Source organism: Mycena indigotica (genome assembly GCF_014461135.1).
Source record: "Mycena indigotica strain 171206Taipei chromosome Unknown Mind.scaff0010, whole genome shotgun sequence".
Classification (NCBI taxonomy): domain Eukaryota; kingdom Fungi; phylum Basidiomycota; class Agaricomycetes; order Agaricales; family Mycenaceae; genus Mycena; species Mycena indigotica.
Window position 1 is genome coordinate 1,338,445 of NW_023503009.1, and position 20,616 is coordinate 1,359,060.

At 50.6% G+C, this 20,616-nt stretch overlaps 8 protein-coding genes across 8 annotated transcripts; 4 read left to right on the forward strand and 4 right to left on the reverse strand.

Moving 5' to 3' along the window:
• Positions 1–619: 619 nt before the first annotated feature.
• Positions 620–1,690, forward strand: MIND_01123200 (BTB domain-containing protein; the record flags this gene model as incomplete). The annotated part of the gene is made up of 3 exons (XM_037367786.1): positions 620–903; positions 953–1,229; positions 1,283–1,690. The coding sequence occupies 3 exons, from the start codon at positions 620–622 to the stop codon at positions 1,688–1,690; spliced, it is 969 nt and encodes a 322-aa protein (XP_037215618.1).
• Positions 1,691–1,911: 221 nt separating this feature from the next.
• On the reverse strand, positions 1,912–2,795 carry MIND_01123300 (uncharacterized protein; the record flags this gene model as incomplete). Its single annotated transcript, XM_037367787.1, has 5 exons — positions 1,912–2,079; positions 2,133–2,231; positions 2,278–2,483; positions 2,527–2,613; positions 2,666–2,795. The coding sequence occupies 5 exons, from the start codon at positions 2,793–2,795 to the stop codon at positions 1,912–1,914; spliced, it is 690 nt and encodes a 229-aa protein (XP_037215619.1).
• Positions 2,796–4,570: 1,775 nt separating this feature from the next.
• On the reverse strand, positions 4,571–6,388 carry MIND_01123400 (uncharacterized protein; the record flags this gene model as incomplete). The annotated part of the gene is made up of 10 exons (XM_037367788.1): positions 4,571–4,715; positions 4,761–4,919; positions 4,957–5,096; positions 5,148–5,280; positions 5,329–5,343; positions 5,395–5,412; positions 5,460–5,683; positions 5,729–5,864; positions 5,910–6,040; positions 6,098–6,388. 10 exons carry the CDS (start codon positions 6,386–6,388, stop codon positions 4,571–4,573), a joined length of 1,392 nt encoding a protein of 463 aa, XP_037215620.1.
• A 3,748-nt stretch (positions 6,389–10,136) lies between these two features.
• MIND_01123500 (Fatty acid synthase) lies at positions 10,137–11,740 on the reverse strand (the record flags this gene model as incomplete). The annotated part of the gene is made up of 4 exons (XM_037367789.1): positions 10,137–10,388; positions 10,434–10,496; positions 10,551–10,999; positions 11,053–11,740. 4 exons carry the CDS (start codon positions 11,738–11,740, stop codon positions 10,137–10,139), a joined length of 1,452 nt encoding a protein of 483 aa, XP_037215621.1.
• Positions 11,741–13,420: 1,680 nt separating this feature from the next.
• On the forward strand, positions 13,421–13,893 carry MIND_01123600 (uncharacterized protein; the record flags this gene model as incomplete). The annotated part of the gene is made up of 3 exons (XM_037367790.1): positions 13,421–13,427; positions 13,473–13,714; positions 13,768–13,893. 3 exons carry the CDS (start codon positions 13,421–13,423, stop codon positions 13,891–13,893), a joined length of 375 nt encoding a protein of 124 aa, XP_037215622.1.
• A 1,010-nt stretch (positions 13,894–14,903) lies between these two features.
• MIND_01123700 (uncharacterized protein) lies at positions 14,904–15,577 on the forward strand (the record flags this gene model as incomplete). Its single annotated transcript, XM_037367791.1, has 3 exons — positions 14,904–14,944; positions 14,996–15,033; positions 15,081–15,577. The coding sequence occupies 3 exons, from the start codon at positions 14,904–14,906 to the stop codon at positions 15,575–15,577; spliced, it is 576 nt and encodes a 191-aa protein (XP_037215623.1).
• A 143-nt stretch (positions 15,578–15,720) lies between these two features.
• On the reverse strand, positions 15,721–16,293 carry MIND_01123800 (uncharacterized protein; the record flags this gene model as incomplete). The annotated part of the gene is made up of 2 exons (XM_037367792.1): positions 16,090–16,293; positions 15,721–16,044 (listed from the first exon to the last, which is right to left on the reverse strand). The coding sequence occupies exons 1-2, from the start codon at positions 16,282–16,284 to the stop codon at positions 15,721–15,723; spliced, it is 519 nt and encodes a 172-aa protein (XP_037215624.1). The 5' UTR covers positions 16,285–16,293.
• A 276-nt stretch (positions 16,294–16,569) lies between these two features.
• Positions 16,570–19,137, forward strand: MIND_01123900 (uncharacterized protein; the record flags this gene model as incomplete). The annotated part of the gene is made up of 10 exons (XM_037367793.1): positions 16,570–16,579; positions 16,626–16,759; positions 16,808–17,608; positions 17,661–17,717; positions 17,765–18,185; positions 18,237–18,274; positions 18,324–18,452; positions 18,501–18,857; positions 18,906–19,077; positions 19,124–19,137. 10 exons carry the CDS (start codon positions 16,570–16,572, stop codon positions 19,135–19,137), a joined length of 2,133 nt encoding a protein of 710 aa, XP_037215625.1.
• Between the last annotated feature and the right edge of the window lie 1,479 nt (positions 19,138–20,616).

Below are 20,616 nucleotides of genomic sequence, written 5' to 3' on the forward strand. Positions count from 1 at the left end.
GGCTTCAGGGAGAAATCTGTTACTATGTAAAGAAATTTATTCACAGGTAATTGGTGTTAAGAGAGTTTGCCTTTAGCTTAAAAGTTAAAACAAATCATGATCAGTAGTACTACAGTGAATTGACAAAGGTTCGTCATCTGCCGCTTGCGGCTTCCTCCCCCTCATAGATAGATAGTAGTTTATTTGCTGTAGTGGTTTGAACAATTAAACATATTTACCATGATCATGCTCCTGGGTTCATTAGACCTGGTAGGGTTACTGTTTTTGTTCAGTATTTAGTTACCTGCCTACATACCTACCTACGTACCTTTTTTGGGCGCCTGCACGACTACTTGTGCAGGCGGGAGCGCAATGAATTCGCGCTGGAGGGCCCAGAAAAAAAGGGTTCCCAGTCGTCGCTCCCCTCATCTGGTCCTGTTCGAAAGAAATGTTTCAGTTGGCATGAGAGATTGTCATCCACAAACAATGTTTGAACATACAAAGGTGTTTTTATAAATACTGAGCTTTTCAGTGGCCCAGCTCGAAGGGCAAACAGGACTCGACCCACTGATTTTATGTCTAATCTTTGGGCATGCTCACGTGCCCCACCACGGCTTGAATCCCGACACAAACAACCAAAATGTCCTCGTCCGATCCTCCTGCGCCTAAACGTCCGAGAACAGAAGAGGATACGATAGCTCGCTCTGAAATCTGGTATAAAGATGGGAGTATTGTTCTCCAAGCTGCAAACACCCAGTTCCGCGTCCATCTCGGTCTTCTTGCAGCGCACTCCACAGTGTTCAGAGACATGCATGAAATGCCACAACCTGAGACGCAGTCGAATACGGTGGATGGCTGTCCGCTGGTAGAAATTCAGGACGATCCTGAAGACGTCAAAAACCTGCTCTTAGTTCTGTATTCCCCGTGTGTGGTTTTAAATTATGTCTAAGCGACATGAACTTACGAAGAGCAGCACGCTACTAACGCAAATGCCGCTCTCCTTCCCCATCGTCGCGGCTCTCGTCCGGCTGGGATCCAAATACGACTTTGGTGAACTTCGGACTGTTGCTGTCAAGTGGATGCATCGTCGATTTCCGTCGTCCTTGGAGGAGTTTCATGTACGATACGAGAGCGCTAGTTCCGGTGCTCTCTCCTCAAACATCTTGTTCGACGTCCTTGAGCTGGCTATAGAGAATGGCATCGAGTGTTGCCTCCCTGCTATCTACTATGAAATCATTCGACTCCCAAAGGTAAGCACCCTAGTATCTCAATTTTGGGTCAACAACCACCCACGCATCCTTAGAAGGAGTGGGTCAAGGGGTCCGCTCGACCTTCGGGGACCGTGGCCCATCTGAAGCCCGCCCGTTTGCAAACTTGTATGTCGGCCTTCGACAGGCTCATAAAAGCCCAATTTCAGCCCGGCTACATCTTCTCTTGGATGGCCAAACCGCCTCGTCTCGACACCTGCGACAACTTCCCAGTGTGCGTCGAGGAGCGCTTCCACAAACTGCGGATCTGCATCAACAACGGCTCTTGCCGCTATTTTCTTATGTCGTTCAACGCTCAGGAGTCCAACATATTTAGCCAATGTGCCCCTTGCCAGAAGCAAATCGGTGATTTGCTTGTTTCTGGCAGACAAAAGGGATGGGACGACCTCCCAGGCTTCTTTGACCTTCCTGCCTGGGGCGAGTTGAAGAGCGGCTTGCCTTGAGAGCCTTTACGTTCCACCGGAGGTTATCTTCGAGTTTGTCTGTCCCGCCATACCTATAGCCTCTTTTCGGTGCCTGTCTGACTACTTGTGCAGGGAGGAGCGCAAGCTTATGGCGAGCAATGGTGTGGTCGAATGAGGGGCCAACAAGTAGGGGGGCAATGACGAACAGTCGAATTATGCGATAAAGGCTGAGTAACAAGAAGGGAATACAGTACAATAAGCTAGACAATACCCAGGTGCTGCATCAAAGTCGCTTGATCAATAGCACGGTTCCCAGCCCCTTGCAAGTTGTAGCCTGTCAGGTAGGCCTGAAGTTCTGCATCTGTGAGATTCCGGGGATCTTCACTCGCAAGGAGAAGTGGCAAGGGTCCGCCTGCAGCTGCAGACAACTATGGGAAACAGTCAATGGTCATCAACAGTGGTTTACAAATGAATAACACACATTATCAGGATTTACGACCGCCCCAACAACAGGGTCAAGGACCGGAATAACTTCAAGAGCGTTCCCGGGAGCACCTCCGCATTTTATGATGTTGCTAGCCTGGGCCAGGTGAGAAGAGAGTCAATGTATGGATATAAGCACATACGCGAATAACGATAAGCTTGAGGTCGTCCACGACATCGGTAATTTGCTGGAAGCGGTTGCCGAGCTGTTGCATTTGTTGCTGGAGCTGTTGCATTTGTTGCTGGAGCTGTTGACTGGTTTGCTGGACATTTTGGTCGACCTGAGCCATGCGGGCATTCAGTTGCTGTGCCCACAGAGGAGCACCGGCGAGGGCGACATTCTGAGGGACTGGCACCGTCAATAGCGAGAAACCATCCAGTCCTGGACATACCAGCATTCAGGGCAACAGCAGCCAGCACCTCATTCGAATAAATTTTCGAATCGATGTACATCTGATCTGTAAATCCGGGAACGTGCACTGAAGATACCAGTGAGGGTGAGGAAGCAACTAAACAACCTGTGCCACTTACAACGGCATTGAGTCGCAATACGGATATGATACTCTTCAGCAACCTTGGCGTCCGTTACCGTAGGAGGGTTCACCAAAGCAGGCGGCGCAGCCATGCCCGGGATGAGCGGCGGAGGGTTGATTGCGGCCATGACGTGGAAGTGAAAGGAAACGCTCTGCGTGACGTGCGCGTCACGTGCGCGATGCTCTGTGTGACGTGCACTGTCAATTAATAAATATGGAATCCGCGGTCGCGCCGGGTGCTCGCTGCGCAATCCAAGAACATGACTTAGGCTAAATATCAATTCTAAACAACTGTAGGATATCTACGGGCAAAATCATCTAACCGATGCTGCAAATTGCTGCCGCCCAAGTTCTTAACGCGGGAATAGTCAAATGCGCCATCGAGCGCAATGTCTGTGAACGCCTTCACTCTCGACAACCCCACAAATGTCAAACCGACTGCAAACTCCCGTTTCCCCAACCCCAGGCGGATTTTTGGGATGGTCAGGCCCTGGGATTTGTGAACCGTTACTGCCCACGAAAGGCGGAGGGGAACTTGTGTCCGACTGAGGTGTTTGTCGCCAATGTCAAAGAGGGACTTGACTGGTGGAATAGGAACGATGGGGATACCACCGGGGAAGCCTGGTCGTGGCTCGGTATGCCAGAGGGTCGGCCCAGTATAGTCCTTGCATGAGACTAAAACAGCAACGGGGAGTTCTGATGTTGAGGATGCACCTTCGGGCCAAATAACGTCTTCTACGACGCCGAGAGTTGCATTTACAAGACCTGGAGAGAGTCAGTACTATAGAATAATGTCCAAAAGATGTAATGTACCGCATTCCTGCCATAAATTGCGTGTAATCATGACCTTTGCCCGCCGACAGAGGACAAATTCGCTTTCCAGTCCGCCAGCATCATCAGCGGTGACCTTCTTAGCTGCAGCTACACCACCCTCATGTCGCGCCAGTAGACGGGCACATGGTTCCGCCAGATCCTGAATCGCTTTCATGTTCAACATGTGCACATCTTCCCGTGTCGTGTAAAGGCAGATGGCATCGTTGAATTGCGCCTTGTCCGCAGGGGACAGCGCTGAGAAAAGCCGCGTTTGTAGAAGCTTCCACTCGTCAATGCTGAGGAATCCCTTTGAGGCGTGCTCCAAAAGTGTGCCGCATCACAAAAAGCGGCCGAGCGATGTAACGGTCATGCTACGTAATTGTAACAGCTGTAAGGTCTTGTAAGCGTCAACAACACTCTCAGCAGAGTTATATCTCGGTCATATGGAGATCTTTAAACCCACAAACCATGAAAAGTCTCTTGTAAGGCTCAAATAGGGTTGCATCTCTCTTGCATTGAATTTCTAACCTTATTGTTGCCTATCAACCTTCGTCTTGTTCACAAGTGCTACAACTGATTGCCAAGGATTCTAGGGAACCAAAAAGTCCCTCACTAGATACACAAAACCTGAGGGAGAATATAAGAGTTTTTTGCTCTTGTAAGCCATCCCAAATCAAGCTGAAACCTACCACAGCCTAAAATTCTCATTGGCACTGGGAAGCTAAGAACAGGATAGGTTGAAAATACAAGCTGTTGAAAACGACATCAAGTCCACTGCTCCCCGTTTCAAATCTACTCTAAGGCTGTAAGCCATTCTGGGTGATTGCCAACTGCTAACCACCTGACAACGGATTACCACTGTGCTTAAATGATGCGAGAAAATCAATCCAGGCTTCACAAACATCAATTTCATTATTGAATTGGGGAGTACGATATAAGTAAGTGACTGGTTAGGCAACGAGCGTAGAAGAAGGAGTGAGGGGACCACTATGTAAACGATCGTGATGAGGGACAGATTGATACACGACATAATGTCCGCTTTGAAAATGATTAGAGAATGCAAACATGGAGATGAGGAACCAACATGAATTCAAGTGCCACCAGAGTTGGTCGCATCCGCAAGCACACGTTGGCTAGCACGACGGCGACGTTGAGCCACTGCTTCATCTTCGCTGGCAGCTCCATCGCAATCCGACCCATCTGACAGGTTATCATCGCCTTCGCCAAAAACTCGCCTGCAAACGATGAGAAACAAGATTATAAAATGAAAGATGGGATACTCGGTCAACCAATCAAGTGTCTCTTTGCCCCATTCTGGGCGATCGGGGTCGGAATCGTCAGCAAACGCATCCAAGACTTTCTGATAGAGAACGGTAAACTTGTATTTTTTTGGACTCCTGGTTTGTCCACTGAGGAGCACTGCTGATGGATAGCCGAACCTGAACAGTTTCAGCGTAGACCTGAGAATATATGCACATTACCTGCACAACCACATATGCAACCATATGAGCGGTGACACGACGAATGTTATGAATAGCAGCTAAACAGCCGTAAGAGAGCTCGTCGTCTGCGGCGTTAATTGCGCCTGAACGCGAGACGAATAAAAGCCTGATGCCCTGTTGCACAATCATTATTCAAGGAAGGTGGGCCAGAAAAGATATACATACTCGCCAAATTGCAACGCCGGTGAAGAGATTTTCGAGGTAGGCGTCTGGGTTCCACTGGCCATCCGGGTAGCAAAACGAAGGGAAGTATTTGCAAGACGGGGTATATTGACTTGCGACAATCTTGTCATAGATACTACGTAAAGGATGAGTGAGTCAATTGAGGTGGTGAAAACGAAAGCACGTCTGAGCTTCTGGGCTGAGATGGTTTGAGGCGTCAATGAAATGAGCGCGCGAGCGAGAATCTTACGATAGAGTGGGTGTTGGACTGGAAAAAATGAGCGTAGGTCTCAAATGGGAACGCGAATGATTAACTTGGCGGGTGGTCCATAGATTAAAGGCGGAAATAAAACTCGGTCTTTCCAGGGCATGATGAGCATGCGGAGTTGAGGATGAGCAAGACCCCGTTTGGATTTGGCAATGCCTTGTTCGATGGGTGGAAATAGGCAATCCGAGCCGGGAATGGGGAGTAAAATGCGCAAGCTATTCTTGAATGTGTTCGTATCCTGAGTTCGTGCCTCACTAGCGGCTTTGGCCATCTAAGTCATAGTAAGGAAGGTAAATGAGAGAAAAAGGACACTCACTCGATCACATAGTGCTTGCCAGACGGCGGGACGAGCATTCGAGTCGTGGTAGATGTGCTGCAAAACAGGTAAGAGATCGATGCGGCATGTCGACATAATCTTCGCGAAAATATCCGCGTGATGACCTGCACGTTCACTGTGATGCATAATGAGAGAAGAAGCTCGAAGGACTGGGGCTTACCTGGGAGGAAGGTCGTCGATGCGGGCAGCCCCAGCGGTTGGAAAGGACTTGAGACAGCCATAAGTGAGTATGCGCTTCATATTCCAAAAGGCGTCTGCGCCGCGAGGAACGAACTTCGCAGCGTCGATTAACTGATGGTAAGCCCCTCGATGTAGCCTGCACAGTGTGATTGATGGATTCCGTCAAACAAAGAAATGGGCTTGCGCGTTTCGGGGAGGTCCAATTTTGCGCTTCCCGAGGACGGAAGGAATACCGGAGGACGCCGCAGACGGAACGGTGAGGCCTAAGTGGTCGAGAATATCCTGGTAGAAAGCGTGTTGTTCGGCGGTGAGCGAAGTCGAGGGGGGAATTAGCACGGGTATGGTGGATGAAGGAGCAGGTGTCGGATTATTTGGGTCAGGGATTGCCTCCGATTCAGGCATTCCAACGCTGCGAGGAGTACAGTATAAGAAAGAAGTGAGGAGGATGATCGAGGGCATTTAAACGCCAAATGTGGATTGATGATCAAATCACGTGCTGATGGAGCTGTCGCGCTGAAGGACATTGAGATGGTTATGGGCACGAGTGCTGCCCTGATGTGAGCGTAGTAGGTTGGCAAAAGGGAAGTAGTAGGAGATGGGGCACATATCGGAGTCAATGGCTCGAGCTGGGGAGGTAACGCCGCTGTACGGCGCGGTCGAGGCGACGCTGAAGCGGGCATAAGTAGATCGTCTTCTCTTTCGGGTTGTCCTTGACGATTTCGACGATCAATAAGCCGTAGACCGCAGGCAAGTGGGTGTGAGCAGCAGGCCAGAAATGGTACAAGATCAAGCACGTTCCAGCCAACAGCAGTTTGGCCTCGTCGATCCACTCGAACCATTCCTTCGATTGCAAAACACCAACAGCAGCATGCGTTTCGAGCTTGAGAACGTAGACAAAAGTGTTGTCGTAGTCGATAAAGCGACCACAGTAGAGGAAGGCGTAAACGACCGTGAGGACCGGCTTCCCGGCCCAGCAGAGGTGACCCTTGCGAAACCACCTTGCTCGCGTTGGTGTGCGAAGCAATCTTGGTCTCAGCCTTGCAAAGATCTCTAATGCGAAGGGTGTCTCGCCGTCGAGCATGCGGAAGCCGTTAGACAAATGGACCAGACGGAGCAAGTCGCCGTCGATGAAGGCGGGGGAAATTGACTTCATGATAGCCTTTGAAATGCGTTAGTAACTCTGAAAAATGAAACTAAAAATGAGCAAACAAACCTGCCATCCAGTCACAATCGCGAAATCCATTGGCGCGGTAACCTCCTCGTTGCGAATGGTTGAGAAAGACTCGCACTGGTCGCCCACAATGGCACAGAACTGCTCAACAGCAGCACTCTTGATGGTGACCTCGGGTCCATGGGAAGTCTCGTGGATGTCGATTTGAGGAAGGACAGCATCGTCTCCATACCACAACTTCCAGTAGAACTACTTGATGCGCGTGTTGCGATCAGTCGCGATTTCGTGAATGGGCGCGAAGCCCTGCAACGGCTTGTACTCGAATTGGAGAGAGAGCGGAACGGAGACATCGCGACGGTCTTCGAAAATGGTAATGTCGATGAGTTTCGTTGTCGGGGAGTACTTGATTTCAACGGCCTCAAACAACTCCTTATGCTCGCCGTAAGAACGAGCACTACCATAGAGGGAGACCGAAACGGGGGCGCCATTCTCATAGCCGACAACCATCTTCTGGCCTGTTCGTGGCGCAAGAAGTCGCTTGATGGGGTTGTCGATGTAAGAAGTGCCTTGAACGATGGTCGTTGAAGTGGTCAAAGCACGCAACCAGCTCAGCTCTTGACCGCCCAAGGTTCTGAGCCAAACCGAGGTAACAGGCAAGCGGTCGACGAACTCGAAAGTGACCTCGTTCTTCTCTTGGGTGCGTTTAATGCAAGTGACAACGGGAGGAGGAATGGGATGGGCAGCGAGGTAGTCGATAGTGGCGACTTTTTTCGTCGCCGTTGTACTTGAAGGTAAGAAGACGTTGAATGAGTTCAGCATGGATATTGTGCCCTTGGTATTCGAGTGTTTAACGGCTATGAGACCTCGAGGGATGCAAACATGCTGGTCTTGGAGACGACCTCGATCCTACGAAAGAAAAAGATCAGTCATATTAGGAAAAATGGGTAAAGTCAAACTGACCTTCTTGAACCAGACTTCGAAAATGGCATCGAGAACAGGAAAAGGGGGCAGGCTTTTGACCCAGACGTTGCGAGATGGCAAGAAAGTAAGCGGTGTCTTCTGAGGCAAGGAGCCGCTTGGTGGCAATGGGAGATTTCTTCAAGAAGGACGCGATGAAGGGAAGAGGGTCTTCCGATTGAAGAAGAGAATGCTTCTGTCCACCACCGTTGGCACCACAAAACGCTCTTCAACCTGATGAAGCCAATTAAATTGCGCAATGAGACATCCACCCGACTCCGCGAAAGATGTTCGATGCATTGTCGGGGTCGCGAACCACACAACAATCTTAGTGAGTCGTCAACCACCGCAGATAATGACTTGGGAGAAATCTGACCGGTGAATGAGCTGAGGACAATGACTATTATCATCGGAGAGAATTTGAGCCCACAAATTAGACTGACACCGCTTTATGAAGTCTCTCGTTTGCTTCAGCCTTGGATTCTCGTGTGTAAATCGCCCCAATGTACCCCTCGTCCACAGAAGCCTTTGACGTGGACAATCAAGGCGAAGAACGGGTCGCGTTTCTCGCAGAACCTGCCAACCACCGTGGAATCGTAGAGCTGCGTGTGTGTCAGCCGCCCCGAGTAAATCAGTGATTGTCAAATGCGACATACACATTGTTGCGCTTGAGGAATACTCCAGCATTGTGGTCGCTGTAGATATCGATTTGTGCGATGGCATTGAAAACGGCAGTGTCCCGGCTACCAGCTTGAACACGGGCCTCGAGGCAAGGAAGAATGAATGGTTTTGCTGCTCGTTCGTTCGCAAGCTCGTCGACGGTGTAATTAGGCTGTTGACAAGGGCCTCATTGCACCACAATGCAGAACACAGTCATGCTCAACGTCAAATCGATTGCAGATGGTGATGAGAGGGAGCTGATTGGAGAGTTTTGCCTCTTCAGGAGAATTCTTGACCTTCTCTGAGTTGTGGCAGTTACTCTCCCAGAAAATTTGTTCGACTTCGCGCGTATCTGTCCAGTGTCAGTAGGATACAAGCGAAAATGAAATAAAAGTGCGGACCTCGGGATGAAGCTATGGGCGGTGCCACACGTTCGACGCCAGCGAAATCTTGATGATGCATGAGAATCTGAGGGTGTATCTTAATAAGTCTCGCACCTCGACGGAAACAATGGAAAAAGCACCTATTGCACCAGTCCAACCTTCTGGAAAAGATGGCCTTGATACCAGCCCAGCATCAACCGTCGCTGCTTGACCACCTACTACAGCAGATTCTAATTTGCTATTCCGAGCGCGTAGGCGTATGGATTGACGGATGCGCATGTTGAGCAGAGGATGCACGCTGCGACGATTGATATAAATTCAAGTTGTTCAAGTGTGAAACTAAAGACACGTACTTGGGAAGACTCCAGTCTCACATTGTCGCCATCCAGCTCCCACCCATGCTTCAGAATGAAAGCGAGCAGGCTCCGTAGTGAGAAGGCATGCATATTGTCTGCTTTCACTGGGGCTGCTTCCTCGGCCACAAGGTAAAGTCAGGCTTGCATAACGCGTATTTTGGAGCGCCTCCGGATATAAAAGGCCCAGGATGCGTCTCCGTGGTGGTAGCCGCCATTTCTGTCGGACACCAGAGTGTTGAGTTTGTGTGGCAAGAGGTTGTCTATTTTCAGATGTGAGCTGGATTCAGAGTAGGTGATTGAAGAGGCTTTACCGGTATCGCTACACATGCACTTCATCGAGGGGCGTTCGGACTTCTGATTTGCAGCTTCGTCGTCTTCGTCGTCTGCGTTGTCGTCGTTGTTGCTGTCCGAGGCAGCGGCGAACGTGTTCAGTGTCAAGCAAGTCATGTTACATAAGCGTGACATTCAGCGAGTGCAACTGTGCAGATGCCTTGCAGCCTAGATGGTAGTGGGGAAGGAGGAGCAGGTTGGAACGTGAGAAGCCTGAGTAATTGGGTTCCTATCGTTCTCAAACCCAGAGTAGACATCCCAAGCAATACTGCGAAAATAAAAGTATCATGGTGATGATAATTACGCTAGAGAGTATACAGTCCTTCAGTAAAACCCGGTCATTTGAGGCATTATCCCATTCGTCTGGGAAGAGTAACAAGCCCACCAATTAGCCGCTTTGTGGTCATAATCCTCTTGCTCCTTCTGCACTTCCTTCTTCGACCGTTCACTTCTTTTTCAGGCTGCGTGAAGCATTGCAATGTCGACATTGGTTGCTCGGCAATCTTGGTCGATCCAAAGACCGCTGCTGTGGTCATTGCATTCTTGAAGAGTCTGCCGTTCTTGGACAGAGCGATAAACGGGTCCCATCGCGAGTCTTTCTGCTGAGAAAGTGAGAAAAGAGAAGAGGAATCAGTTACCCTTCGTACCTTGGATAGATACACGGCAAGTCGACGGGGCTCGAGCAGTGGCGCTTGGTCAAGGCAATCGTACTAAAGTTGTTGATAAACGTCAGACAAAAAGATTAACCCGTTTGAACAACAAACCATGTAAAACGGGTCTTCTCCGATGACCTCCCGGACATTGTCAATCAGTTGCTGACCGGGTTTCTTGGCCAATGCGTACGTCTCGCCCTTTGTTGGGTCCATTTGGCCGATGTTGTACTGCATATAGGCCAAAACTTCAGCATCGGCACGGTTCATCAACGCGATGCAACGAGCAGTAATATCACAGTCGACAGTCGTCAAACGACCGAAGATAATGTCATAGAACATGAGAAGGGCATCTTGACGAGCCCAATTCAAGTCGAATCGGCGAACCTTGATGGGGTCAAACATGAGTTGAATACCCTCGATATAGACGTCTCCGTGCTCCTTGGCGACGTTGTCGGGCTTGGTCTGTAGCGCAAGACCGTTGGCCTTCTCGTTGACGAGAGCAGTTTCGCCGGCCCGGGAGTTCCGGTTGAGGTAGCGCATATACAGCTCGATGTGCTGAGCTGCGAACGCAATTTGAGTGAACTGGGTGGCGAAAAGCAGACCTTCAACGTACCACTGTGGCCATAAGAAAGCGCGCTTGCCAAATCTTCAAGCAGAGGTTCCTCGCCCTTCTCGGGAGCGGAGGTAAACTTGAGTTGGAGATCACTGAAAATCTCATTCTGAAGAGTGGACTTGGAACCGACGAGGTCCTTGATGGACTTGGAGAGAGAGATCTCGTTGATTTTCTTCTTCAACTTTTGCGCGACGATTGCAGTAAAAACATGAATGACTTTGACAGGGAAATTGTCGATAGTTGCGACTGGCCCAGAAGGAGCCGCAAGAGCGACCGCCCGAGGCGCACCAGCAGTAGCAGCAACTGAAGTAACAGCAGCGGCTTCGGGAGTTTCAGACTCAGCAGCTGCCCTAGCCTCGTCCTCGAATTGGCGATCTTGAGTCTGAATCCCACAGACGGAGGACGCAAATTGATACGCAAAAAGCTCAAACAGGATAATGCAAGCGAGCTTTTGGTGTTTCTCAGCGCTGGCCCAGTTCTCTTGGCCCCATTTCTTGAGAACTTTGTCGAGACGCGGGGAGGAGGTCTGGTCGTAGATGATTTGCGCGCACTCCCTAGCGAGCTTGATGCGGTGACCAGCGTCAAGGACGGCACTGCAGAAACCGGCTGGCACAGTGGAAAGAGTCATTCCAACGACCATAATCGGCGGCTTGCCAAGAAAACGCGAGAAGGGAGTGTCGACCTGCATAGTGCCCTCACTCAGTAGAATTAGTATGGGTGGAAACGAAGGGGGGATTGTAACATACGTTGTCTTCCCAAACCCGGCAAGAGACTTCGTTCGCAGAATTCAAACCACCGTCAATTGCAACAATGTGGTCGCCAAGGACGTGCATGGTGTTCGTACTTCTTGTAGATAGTCAGGGTTGATAGCATTCAGAAGTGAGAGGCTCTGGAACTTGAAGTTGCAAATGGTGAAGGCTCAATGCTGATAGAAGGTCGGACTGGATGAATGCTGTCTTATAGTCGGATGGTGTAAAACCAGATTCGCAGCGATGCAGGTTTAGGAGGGGAGCTGATCGTGTCAAGAGGAGCCTGGTGGATGGTCGTTTGAAGTGTATTGGCTAACGGAGCGGTTTCTTGAGGGCCGAGACGGGGCATGAGTGAGACACGTTGGGAATCGTCGTCAAAGTTACAACTTGAAGCCTGTGACAGCGACGCCGCAGCCACACGTTATCCCGTTTGCTAATGCCCTTACGGTCTCGTTCGCAAAAGACTGTTCATTTGTTCATTCGCCACCATACGTCCTGGACTGCTGGAAGTCGAACGTCAAGGTCGTTGTGCTCAACTTGAAATCACTGTCAATTCAATCTCCTAAAAGGCCATCCCAACGAAAGTCTTCAAATTGTCCAAGTTATTTTGTAGGTCGGTAGTACTGAAAACTGTTCTACGGAATGGTACGAACTCAAGTTAAGCGACTAATCTAGGTCGGACGACGGTATCTCAATTTCAGTCATAGGATCGTCCAATTCCTGCAAGACTTGCGAGGCCTTGTCCACCATCTTGACCAATTTGTCGACGTTCTTCAGCAAAAAAGCTCCCCGCTGCTTGGCTTTCAGCAACGCGTTCTCGTAGGATCCGACGCGAGCCATGGCATCCTGGTGCTTATCCTGCAATTTGTCGATCTGGTCCTCCGCCTCGATAACCTCTTGGAAGAACTGCTCTCGACCGTGGTTGACGTGGGAGAGTGTGATCCTAAGCTCTCGAATTTTGTTGCGGTGGGCGTCGATCTCAAGCTCATTCTGCTGCTTGAGGGCATCCTGCGCCTCGGTAACACTCGGGTCGTCGGCTGCCTCCTCGCCTCGCAGCCGCTCCACTTGCTCGCGCAAGAGTCTGTTGTCCAGCTCAGCCGCATGGTGCGCTTGTCGGAGGGCTTCGTGTTCTTCGAGGAGTTTCTCGTGTCTGATGCCTGCAGCCCATGATCAATCTATTGTAGCCCTCAGCACGGCGCACTCACGCAAGTTGGTGGCATCATCGAAGGGGTTGGGTTCATCGCTTGGGACGGAGCTGAGCTGGGCGCAAATGCATTGTGGCCAACTTACCTGTGTTGGGCCCCGATTGGTGAGAAACTAGCTGACCCGCGCGTCGCGTTCGCTGATTGAGGCGTAGGAGTACTAGCCACGGTAGGTGAGGCCGACTCAATATGGGTGTATTTGCGAACGAATCCACGAAAGGCAGCCGAGTCGGAAACGTCTGAAGATAATTCAGACATGGTCGAAAGGAAAAGGTGAGTGAGAGTGACCGCCTTCGATCCTTGAACTTCTCACAGAAATAAATTTCCCGATTTGGAAATCTCAATTTGCGCGACTTTTCACTCGCTTTCTTGCCTCCCCCCTTCACCTGACTCGGAAATCTCTGTTCAACTCCTGGAATGTCTGGTGGGGAGCCCATAACCGGGAGATGTTAAAGCTCACCCCTTCCAGATACTGTCCAACTTGAAGTTTTGAAGGCCGAGCTTGAGACTTCGCGCGAACTTAACCACCAATTGCTCATCGCCAACGCGAGTGTCGCTCAAGACCGCGACCAGATACAGCTCAAGCTGGACGCACTCGAATCTGCCCCTGCGCATCAGGCTTTGAAGGCAGTGAGGGTCGAACTGGCCCATGCCAAGTTCAATATGCTCGCTTGTCAGACTCAAATAGACTCTCAAAAGAAATTGATTCAGGTGCGTCTTTAGATTTCATGGACATCTCGCTGGAGCCTTAGGGTCTTTGACAGAGTTTCATGGCGGAATCGGTTCATCTTCGGACCAATCTCCAAGTGGCGGAAGGCCAAATCGCCCTTCTCCGAGCAAAGAATCGGATTCTTGAGGGGAAGTTGTCTGAAGCTCAGGCGAAAGCTTAGTGGTGGGTCGGAGGGAGTTCAAGTGATGTCGCATGTACTAGTCCGAGTCGCAAAATGCATCTTGTGGCAACCACACGATGCGTGACGTCATTCATTCTGCTTTCCTTGCGCGTTCTCATCCTTGTTTGTTCGACCCGTGGCCTGTGTCGCCTAGACCGCTTTGATCTATTTCTTCCTACCAAAAGGGCTCCAGCGGTAACTCTCAGCTCGAGCGAGTCTTGAAGTTGGCAGTAGAATGCCAGGTCTGGTCTCCCCGGTTAGACCTTGCTTCCAATCCTTTTTCCAACCGCAACCACCTGTCGTAACGTGCGCGTGCTAGTCTTTCTCTGTTCTGTTACTTCGCAACTGCTAACCTTTTGGCCGTTTCTAGTTGACTTATTTATCACGCCACACTGGCAGGGAGACTCGGAGAACGTGGTGAAGGAAGTGGCTGATTATTGTGAGCTACAAAGCGGCTTACAATTTTCGGAGTAAGCGCTGACTGTCGTGCAGTCCAAGTCAGTGATCCCAAACTTGACCAACCTCCTTCCTTATACTGCCTATTTTCCCTTCTGTTTCCCTCGATTACTTCCCTCCTCCTCATACGCCTGTCACGGTCTTGCACGTTTTGACACGACTTGCCGTTGCTGCCCTTGCAACGCTTGTCGTAATCGCTGGAGATGCATTCGACCGGATCGAAGTCGAAGACGGGACTGCCAGTTTTATGACCCAGGCCTCGGTGGTATTTTACAGCTGGTTGATGCAGTCGACACTCTACTCTGCTCCGCCTTTCCTTTCCTTTTGGCAAGAAAATTGTATTAATTAACGACATTGAGTCAATGCCCATTCCTGGACAGTCCCTCGCCCTTTCCTTCCACACCCGACGCTCACCTTCATACCGTGTCTGTTTTTAAAACACTGTTTACTTGCCGGCCGGCCGGCCCCACGTAAGTCTCCTTGCCAGTCATTTAAATGCTTTAACCGAAGTGATCAAGTTATTCTTTCCTTTTTTGCTTCCACCTGCAGCCTGGATGGCGTCCCAGCTTCCACACGTTTCCGAGACTGCGAGCAAGTCAGTATTTCCTTCTTCCGCTATTATTCTCTCTTATTCATACTCTTTCAGCCCTGTGACTGGCGTCGACCAGACTCTGCTCATCGCTGGTAAGACCTCCCCTCTGGTTTTGTCGCACTTCAAGTCAGCCCTCCAGACAATTTACGTCTGAAAGAGTCCTGCGATATCATGACGGGCGAATGCCGCGACCTGCGCAACGAACTTGAAGAGGCCCGCATTGCGCGGACCCAACTCCAAGCTGGTTATGATCGGCTCGCTGCTCTTCATCGCGCTCAAGACCAAACCAATGCTCGCCTTAGCACCCAAATCTTCAAACTCGAGACCGAAGCGGTCCACCACGAAAAAACCTCCTCGGCCTTAGACCTGGAACTTGTGGCGCTCAAGACGCAACGCGACCGCTCCCTCACTCGTATGACAATGGCGATTCGCGAGCTCGCAAGTAACAAGGCGCTTACCGCTCGAAAGGATCGGGCTTTGACCGAGTTGGATCGAGACCTGGTCGCTATTCGGATGCAAGCATTGAGCGTGCGCGATGCTCTCCAGAACCTGCTTGCCAATATCGGCTTGGCCGTTGCTGAGGACGAGGATGACGAGGAGGATGATGTCGCTTCTTCAGATCCGATGGAACATTAGTACCAGATATGCATACTATCGGACCGTCAAATGTAGACTGGCTTTCTTCACATGAATCGCAAATGCGTTATAATTTGGACCGTTCAATTGAAGGCCGATATCATAGGTACATACAACGATTTTAGTACAAGGCGATTAAGATATCAAAGCTTGACTTGGGTACCGCAGTATCCGCAATTTGTATGTCCACTGGCACATGGCCCCGCCATCTCCCTTGACAGACTCTGAGCGCTGACAACAGCCTGCGCCCGAGAAATTTCCTGCTCGATGTGGTGACTTTTTCTCGCCGCCAAATTTACTTGGTGTTGGAGTAAGTCGAGATATAGCACTGTTTCGTGGAGTCTGAGCTCGATGGTAGCCTGTTCGTACAATACGACCCGCTGTTGGGCCTGCAGCAAATGTTGAACCCGGTCGGATTGCACGGGAGTTGCCTCGATTTCCAATGTCCAGCCCCGGTACTTCACACTCTACTGAGGATTAGTAAAACTCAGGTTTGTACTCTTGGAATTCACCATAGTTTCACTATCACTTATTTCATCGGGTGGGGATACACAGGCAGACGGACTGTCTTCGATATTCACTGTTTCCGCTGGCCCCATAACGCTTTCTACCGACTCTCCCGCGGCTAATATTCCAAAATGTGGTTCGGAGATACGAGGCGAATGCAGAAGAGATGGCTCCTCCCGCAGTGTGAGGGGGGCGTTCATAAAAACCAGTGATCACGCGACGCTGATGGTATCAGCGTACTGCCACATCATACGTTGGCTTCGACCCTCACTCACTTTCGAGTCAAGTTACCGGAAGTTTGCCATGGCGAGTCTCCGAAGTCGCGTTTCTGCTGCTTATGGAGTGCCCGCCTTATCTGGCTCATTAAATCTTGGTTGACAGCTCGTTCCGGCTGCACGTGTAGGCAACCCTGAAAACTCAAAATTGCCACTTTGGGAAACTCAAGTCGTGAGTGTCCTGCCTGCACAATTTCTGTTTTGTACTTCATGTTCTCAGGTATGAAACCATTCATAACTACGCGCCATGCTAACCATTCTATTAGATTTCGACGCCCAAGCGCACTTCGCTGCCGCCGCGGACTTGGACAACTCCAACGATGTAGATCTCCCCTACTACTCGAATGATTACGCGCTCACTCCCCTGGACGACGGTTACAACAATCCATTCGATACACAGGTTAATTATGCGCCCTACCTGCTTGTTCTCAGAGCTCATGCGCTTCAGTTTGATTCAGAGCAAGTTCTTGCATCGCAATTCACGTTCGAGCCGGTATCGCGTTCCCCATCGCCAGACTGGCTATCCAGATCGTCTTCGACCTTGCCACTTGCTGGCTCGTCTCCACAGACGTCTTCTGTACACCCCAATACGTCTCCTACACCGATCTTCTCCAATATTCCCCCGGACGACTCTTGCGCAATCACTCTCGTGGGCGACGCGTCTTTGATGCAAAGTCACGCGTCCATCTCCACATCCACCGTCCATGAACACATCTGCGCCTCTGCAACAAATATGTCATCGTCCTTGGGCGTGTCTGAAGGTTGGCCTCACGCCACCCACTTCCAGACGACCGCGACGACCACCTACGACTACCCGCCTCGTCAAACTGCGGCTAATATGTACGCGTCTGAGACACAAGCTACTACCGGCTCCCACAAGCATCATTCAAATACGAGCGGCATTCTCGATCGCATGGGCACATCTGGAGCACAGCGTCCTACCACCCACTTCCATACGACCACCTATGCCCACACCAGTTATCCAACGACTACCAATGTTTTCGACGGCATGGAAATAACTGAAGCACGGCCTTCGACCACCCATCCAACGATTCAGCCCGAGCGCCCAGTTAAACATTCGACGTCTTTGCCGATTCAAGCTAGGGCTGTTTCCAATCCCGCGATCTTAGCTGTCCCTTCTCCGATCTTATCTCCCGCAACGATTCCGGCATCACAAGCGCGGGCGATTGGTATTCATACGCGAGGGGATATCGCAAGCACATCGTTCTTCCGTTCTACCACACGACCTGTTCGTGTTTCTATCTCTGGCACAGAGCCTTGCTGATTTTCCTCGAACTTAGATCCCAGTTATCATGGTACCTAGCCGAAGAGCTCCGCTTGTCCCTGCGCCATCTCGGGTGGGATTTATTGTCATGCAAAGTTTATCTACTTACATCGAACTCAGTTATGCGTGGAATTGCGACTGGATCCATACAATGCGGCTCGATCTTATCGCAACCCGCAGCTTTCTGCCTCCGTTCTCACTCAGAAATCCAGTGCAAACTCCTCAAGCGGAGACTCGTCTTCGTCCTTGTCCAGTTTTATCTCGCGCTTCAACGCCACCACCATGGAACCCAAGCCACGGGGTCCTCGCAAACCTCTGGCAGCGGCTCCTCTCCAACAGGTGGATTCGGCGCTCAACACCGCCGACAACCAGCGAAATACCCGATTGTTGGGTTATGTGGGGTCTGTATACTTGGGCCACTCGATGGCGGTACAAGAGTTCTATCCAGACGCCTCCAACCTTGCACAATTCGAACAGTTTCTGCGTGCTGCGCAGAACTGGCTAAATGCACGACCCTCGGACTTTCCAACCGTCTCGGATGGTGCGCCAACACTGATCTGAGGATTTTCGCACATTCTAACTATCAGTTTAGCCGTATATGATGTATTTTTCAGCAGCATGCAAGACTACGTATGATCTTACTACCTCTGAGTGAGTACTCGTGCTGAAGCATTCTCAGATATCTCGTTCCGTCACCCAAATTTGGACGGGATATAGGACATACATGCAGTCGCACCTTGCCCCAAGACTAATTGCCGAGGCCGACGTGCACGAGCTTCTCCGAGGTTACCAAGCTTTGCACAATACGGTCTGTTATGCTTGCACAGGCTCTAGTTGTCTTCTCACTTAATTATAGTCCAATGGTCATGTGGCAGATGACAACGAGGAGGAGGAGGAGAATTTCGAGGATGTCGACGAGGAGGATGGCGAGGGGGAGATGACAGACGCAGTCCACTCTGGCGGGACAATTCATGTTAACCCCCAGGGTCAAGTCCTCGAGGGCGAGCCGCCTAGTGGCCTCACAAACGAGGAGGCCAAGGAGCACCGGAAGAAATTCGTACTCCGTCATCGACCTGAACACGGCGGTTTCACTGGACGTCATCTTATCTTTGCCATCAAGACGCTGCTCAAATACCGACTCCTTAGCCCAGTGTGCCCGGAAGCATTCGAAGAAGTTATACCGCTTCCGGTGATTGCGCTCAGTGCAGTCATGGTCAGTGTTTTCTCCTTGACGCTTATCTCTGTTTCACCTCTCATTCAGCTGATCCACGTTCTCCATACCATTGTCAACCCAGCGGTGCGATTTGAGACTTCACGCTACAAAATGATTTACTATGTGATCCTCGAGCTTCTGGAGGAGACTTGGAATCATCCAGTTCATGGGCTAGCTCTACGCCGCCTCAGCGCCAAATTGGTCAAAGCCCTCGGGAAAAGTCTGTACTTCCTATCACCATTCCAGAAGCTGACACCAAGTTGCAGGAAAACAACAATAGAAACTGTCGTCGACGTCTGCCAAAGTGCAGGCGCCTGATTTTTCCCTCAACTGACGTATGTTATTCACAATTTGTAGTCTTTGCCCATAGATACTGCACAAATAGACCCAATCCATTTTCCTGACTGCGAATATTGTCTGCATTACATGAGAGAGCGAATATGATCGCATCATCATGATCCTTGAGCTGTGTTACTCTCAAGTTCTTACCACCACCACGAGTTTCATCCAGAGCCAGGGCTTCTCAGCGCTACTATCGAGATGATAGAATGCTCTGCAGACTCCGAGGAGCGCAATCAATTCAAGGACGACATCGTCCGAGGACTAGCTCATATCGAAAGGTGCGTTACGCGTTGCACTCCCCGTTTCACTGGAATACTTTCCAAGCTGCTACAGATTCTATCGCGTGTTGTCCTTCTACCTGGAGGAGCAACCAACATTACTGACCGACCTTCTTACTGTTCTTATTCCTCGTAACTTCGACAAGCAAGATCATTCGCCTCTAATTCGAAACTACTTTATCGGGGCAAGTTTCTTGAACTTCTCCAGTCCTTTACCACCAACTCCCACAGCTCAAGACTGAGGATGTCAACCACGCCTACAACGAAGAGGAAGACTACAAGACCTTGCGGGATTCCACCAACAACTTCAGTCCGGTTGTCGTTAACATCGCGACTTCCAACTCTCGTGGCGAAAGAGTCCTCGTAGGCTCGGCCAAGGTCTCGCAGACGACCAGGGTCTATGTCCGCACTAGTCAAGGTTCACAAGAGCAGGGAATGGGAATGGACCCGTACCATTTCTGGCCTGCTGCTCACGCTGTCTGGGATGGGGCGGATACCCACTTGCATGCGGTCTACGGCTTCTCGATCGTCGAAATCGTCAAGGACAACCCCAAAGAGAAGACGATCTACTTTGGTGGTCTCAAGGGCCAGGCCATTTGTCGGCGCTATGCGCACATGACATACGACACGATGGACAAGGACGGAACCATCAAGACTCTCCCGCTTTTCTTGGACATCAACGTCAGCACTCCCAAGTACACCTTCAGCCATCTGCAAGGTCTGCTTTTCGCGACCCAACTCGCTCAAATCGCGCTTGTCGTTACCGAGAAGGCTGCTTTCGAGGACATGCGCATGAAGGGCTTTGTCCAGAAGGACTACGCGTTTGCGGGCCACAGTCTTGGCGAGTATTCTGCTTTGGCTTCGATTGTCGATGTCCTCCACATCTCCGCCCTCGTCGATGCCGTTTTCTACGGCGGTATTGCCATGAAGCGCGCTGTAGAGCGTGACACGCACAACTGCTCTAACTACGCAATGTGTGCTGTCAACGCAAGTCGCATTTCCAAAACCTTCACTGATGCGGCCTTGCGCGAGGTTGTCGATACGATTTCGACTTTGCCGGGTACCCTTCTCCAGATCGTCAACTTCAATGTCGAGGTATGCTTTGTTTTCTTTGCTGTTCTTGTTCTAATCATTTGTAG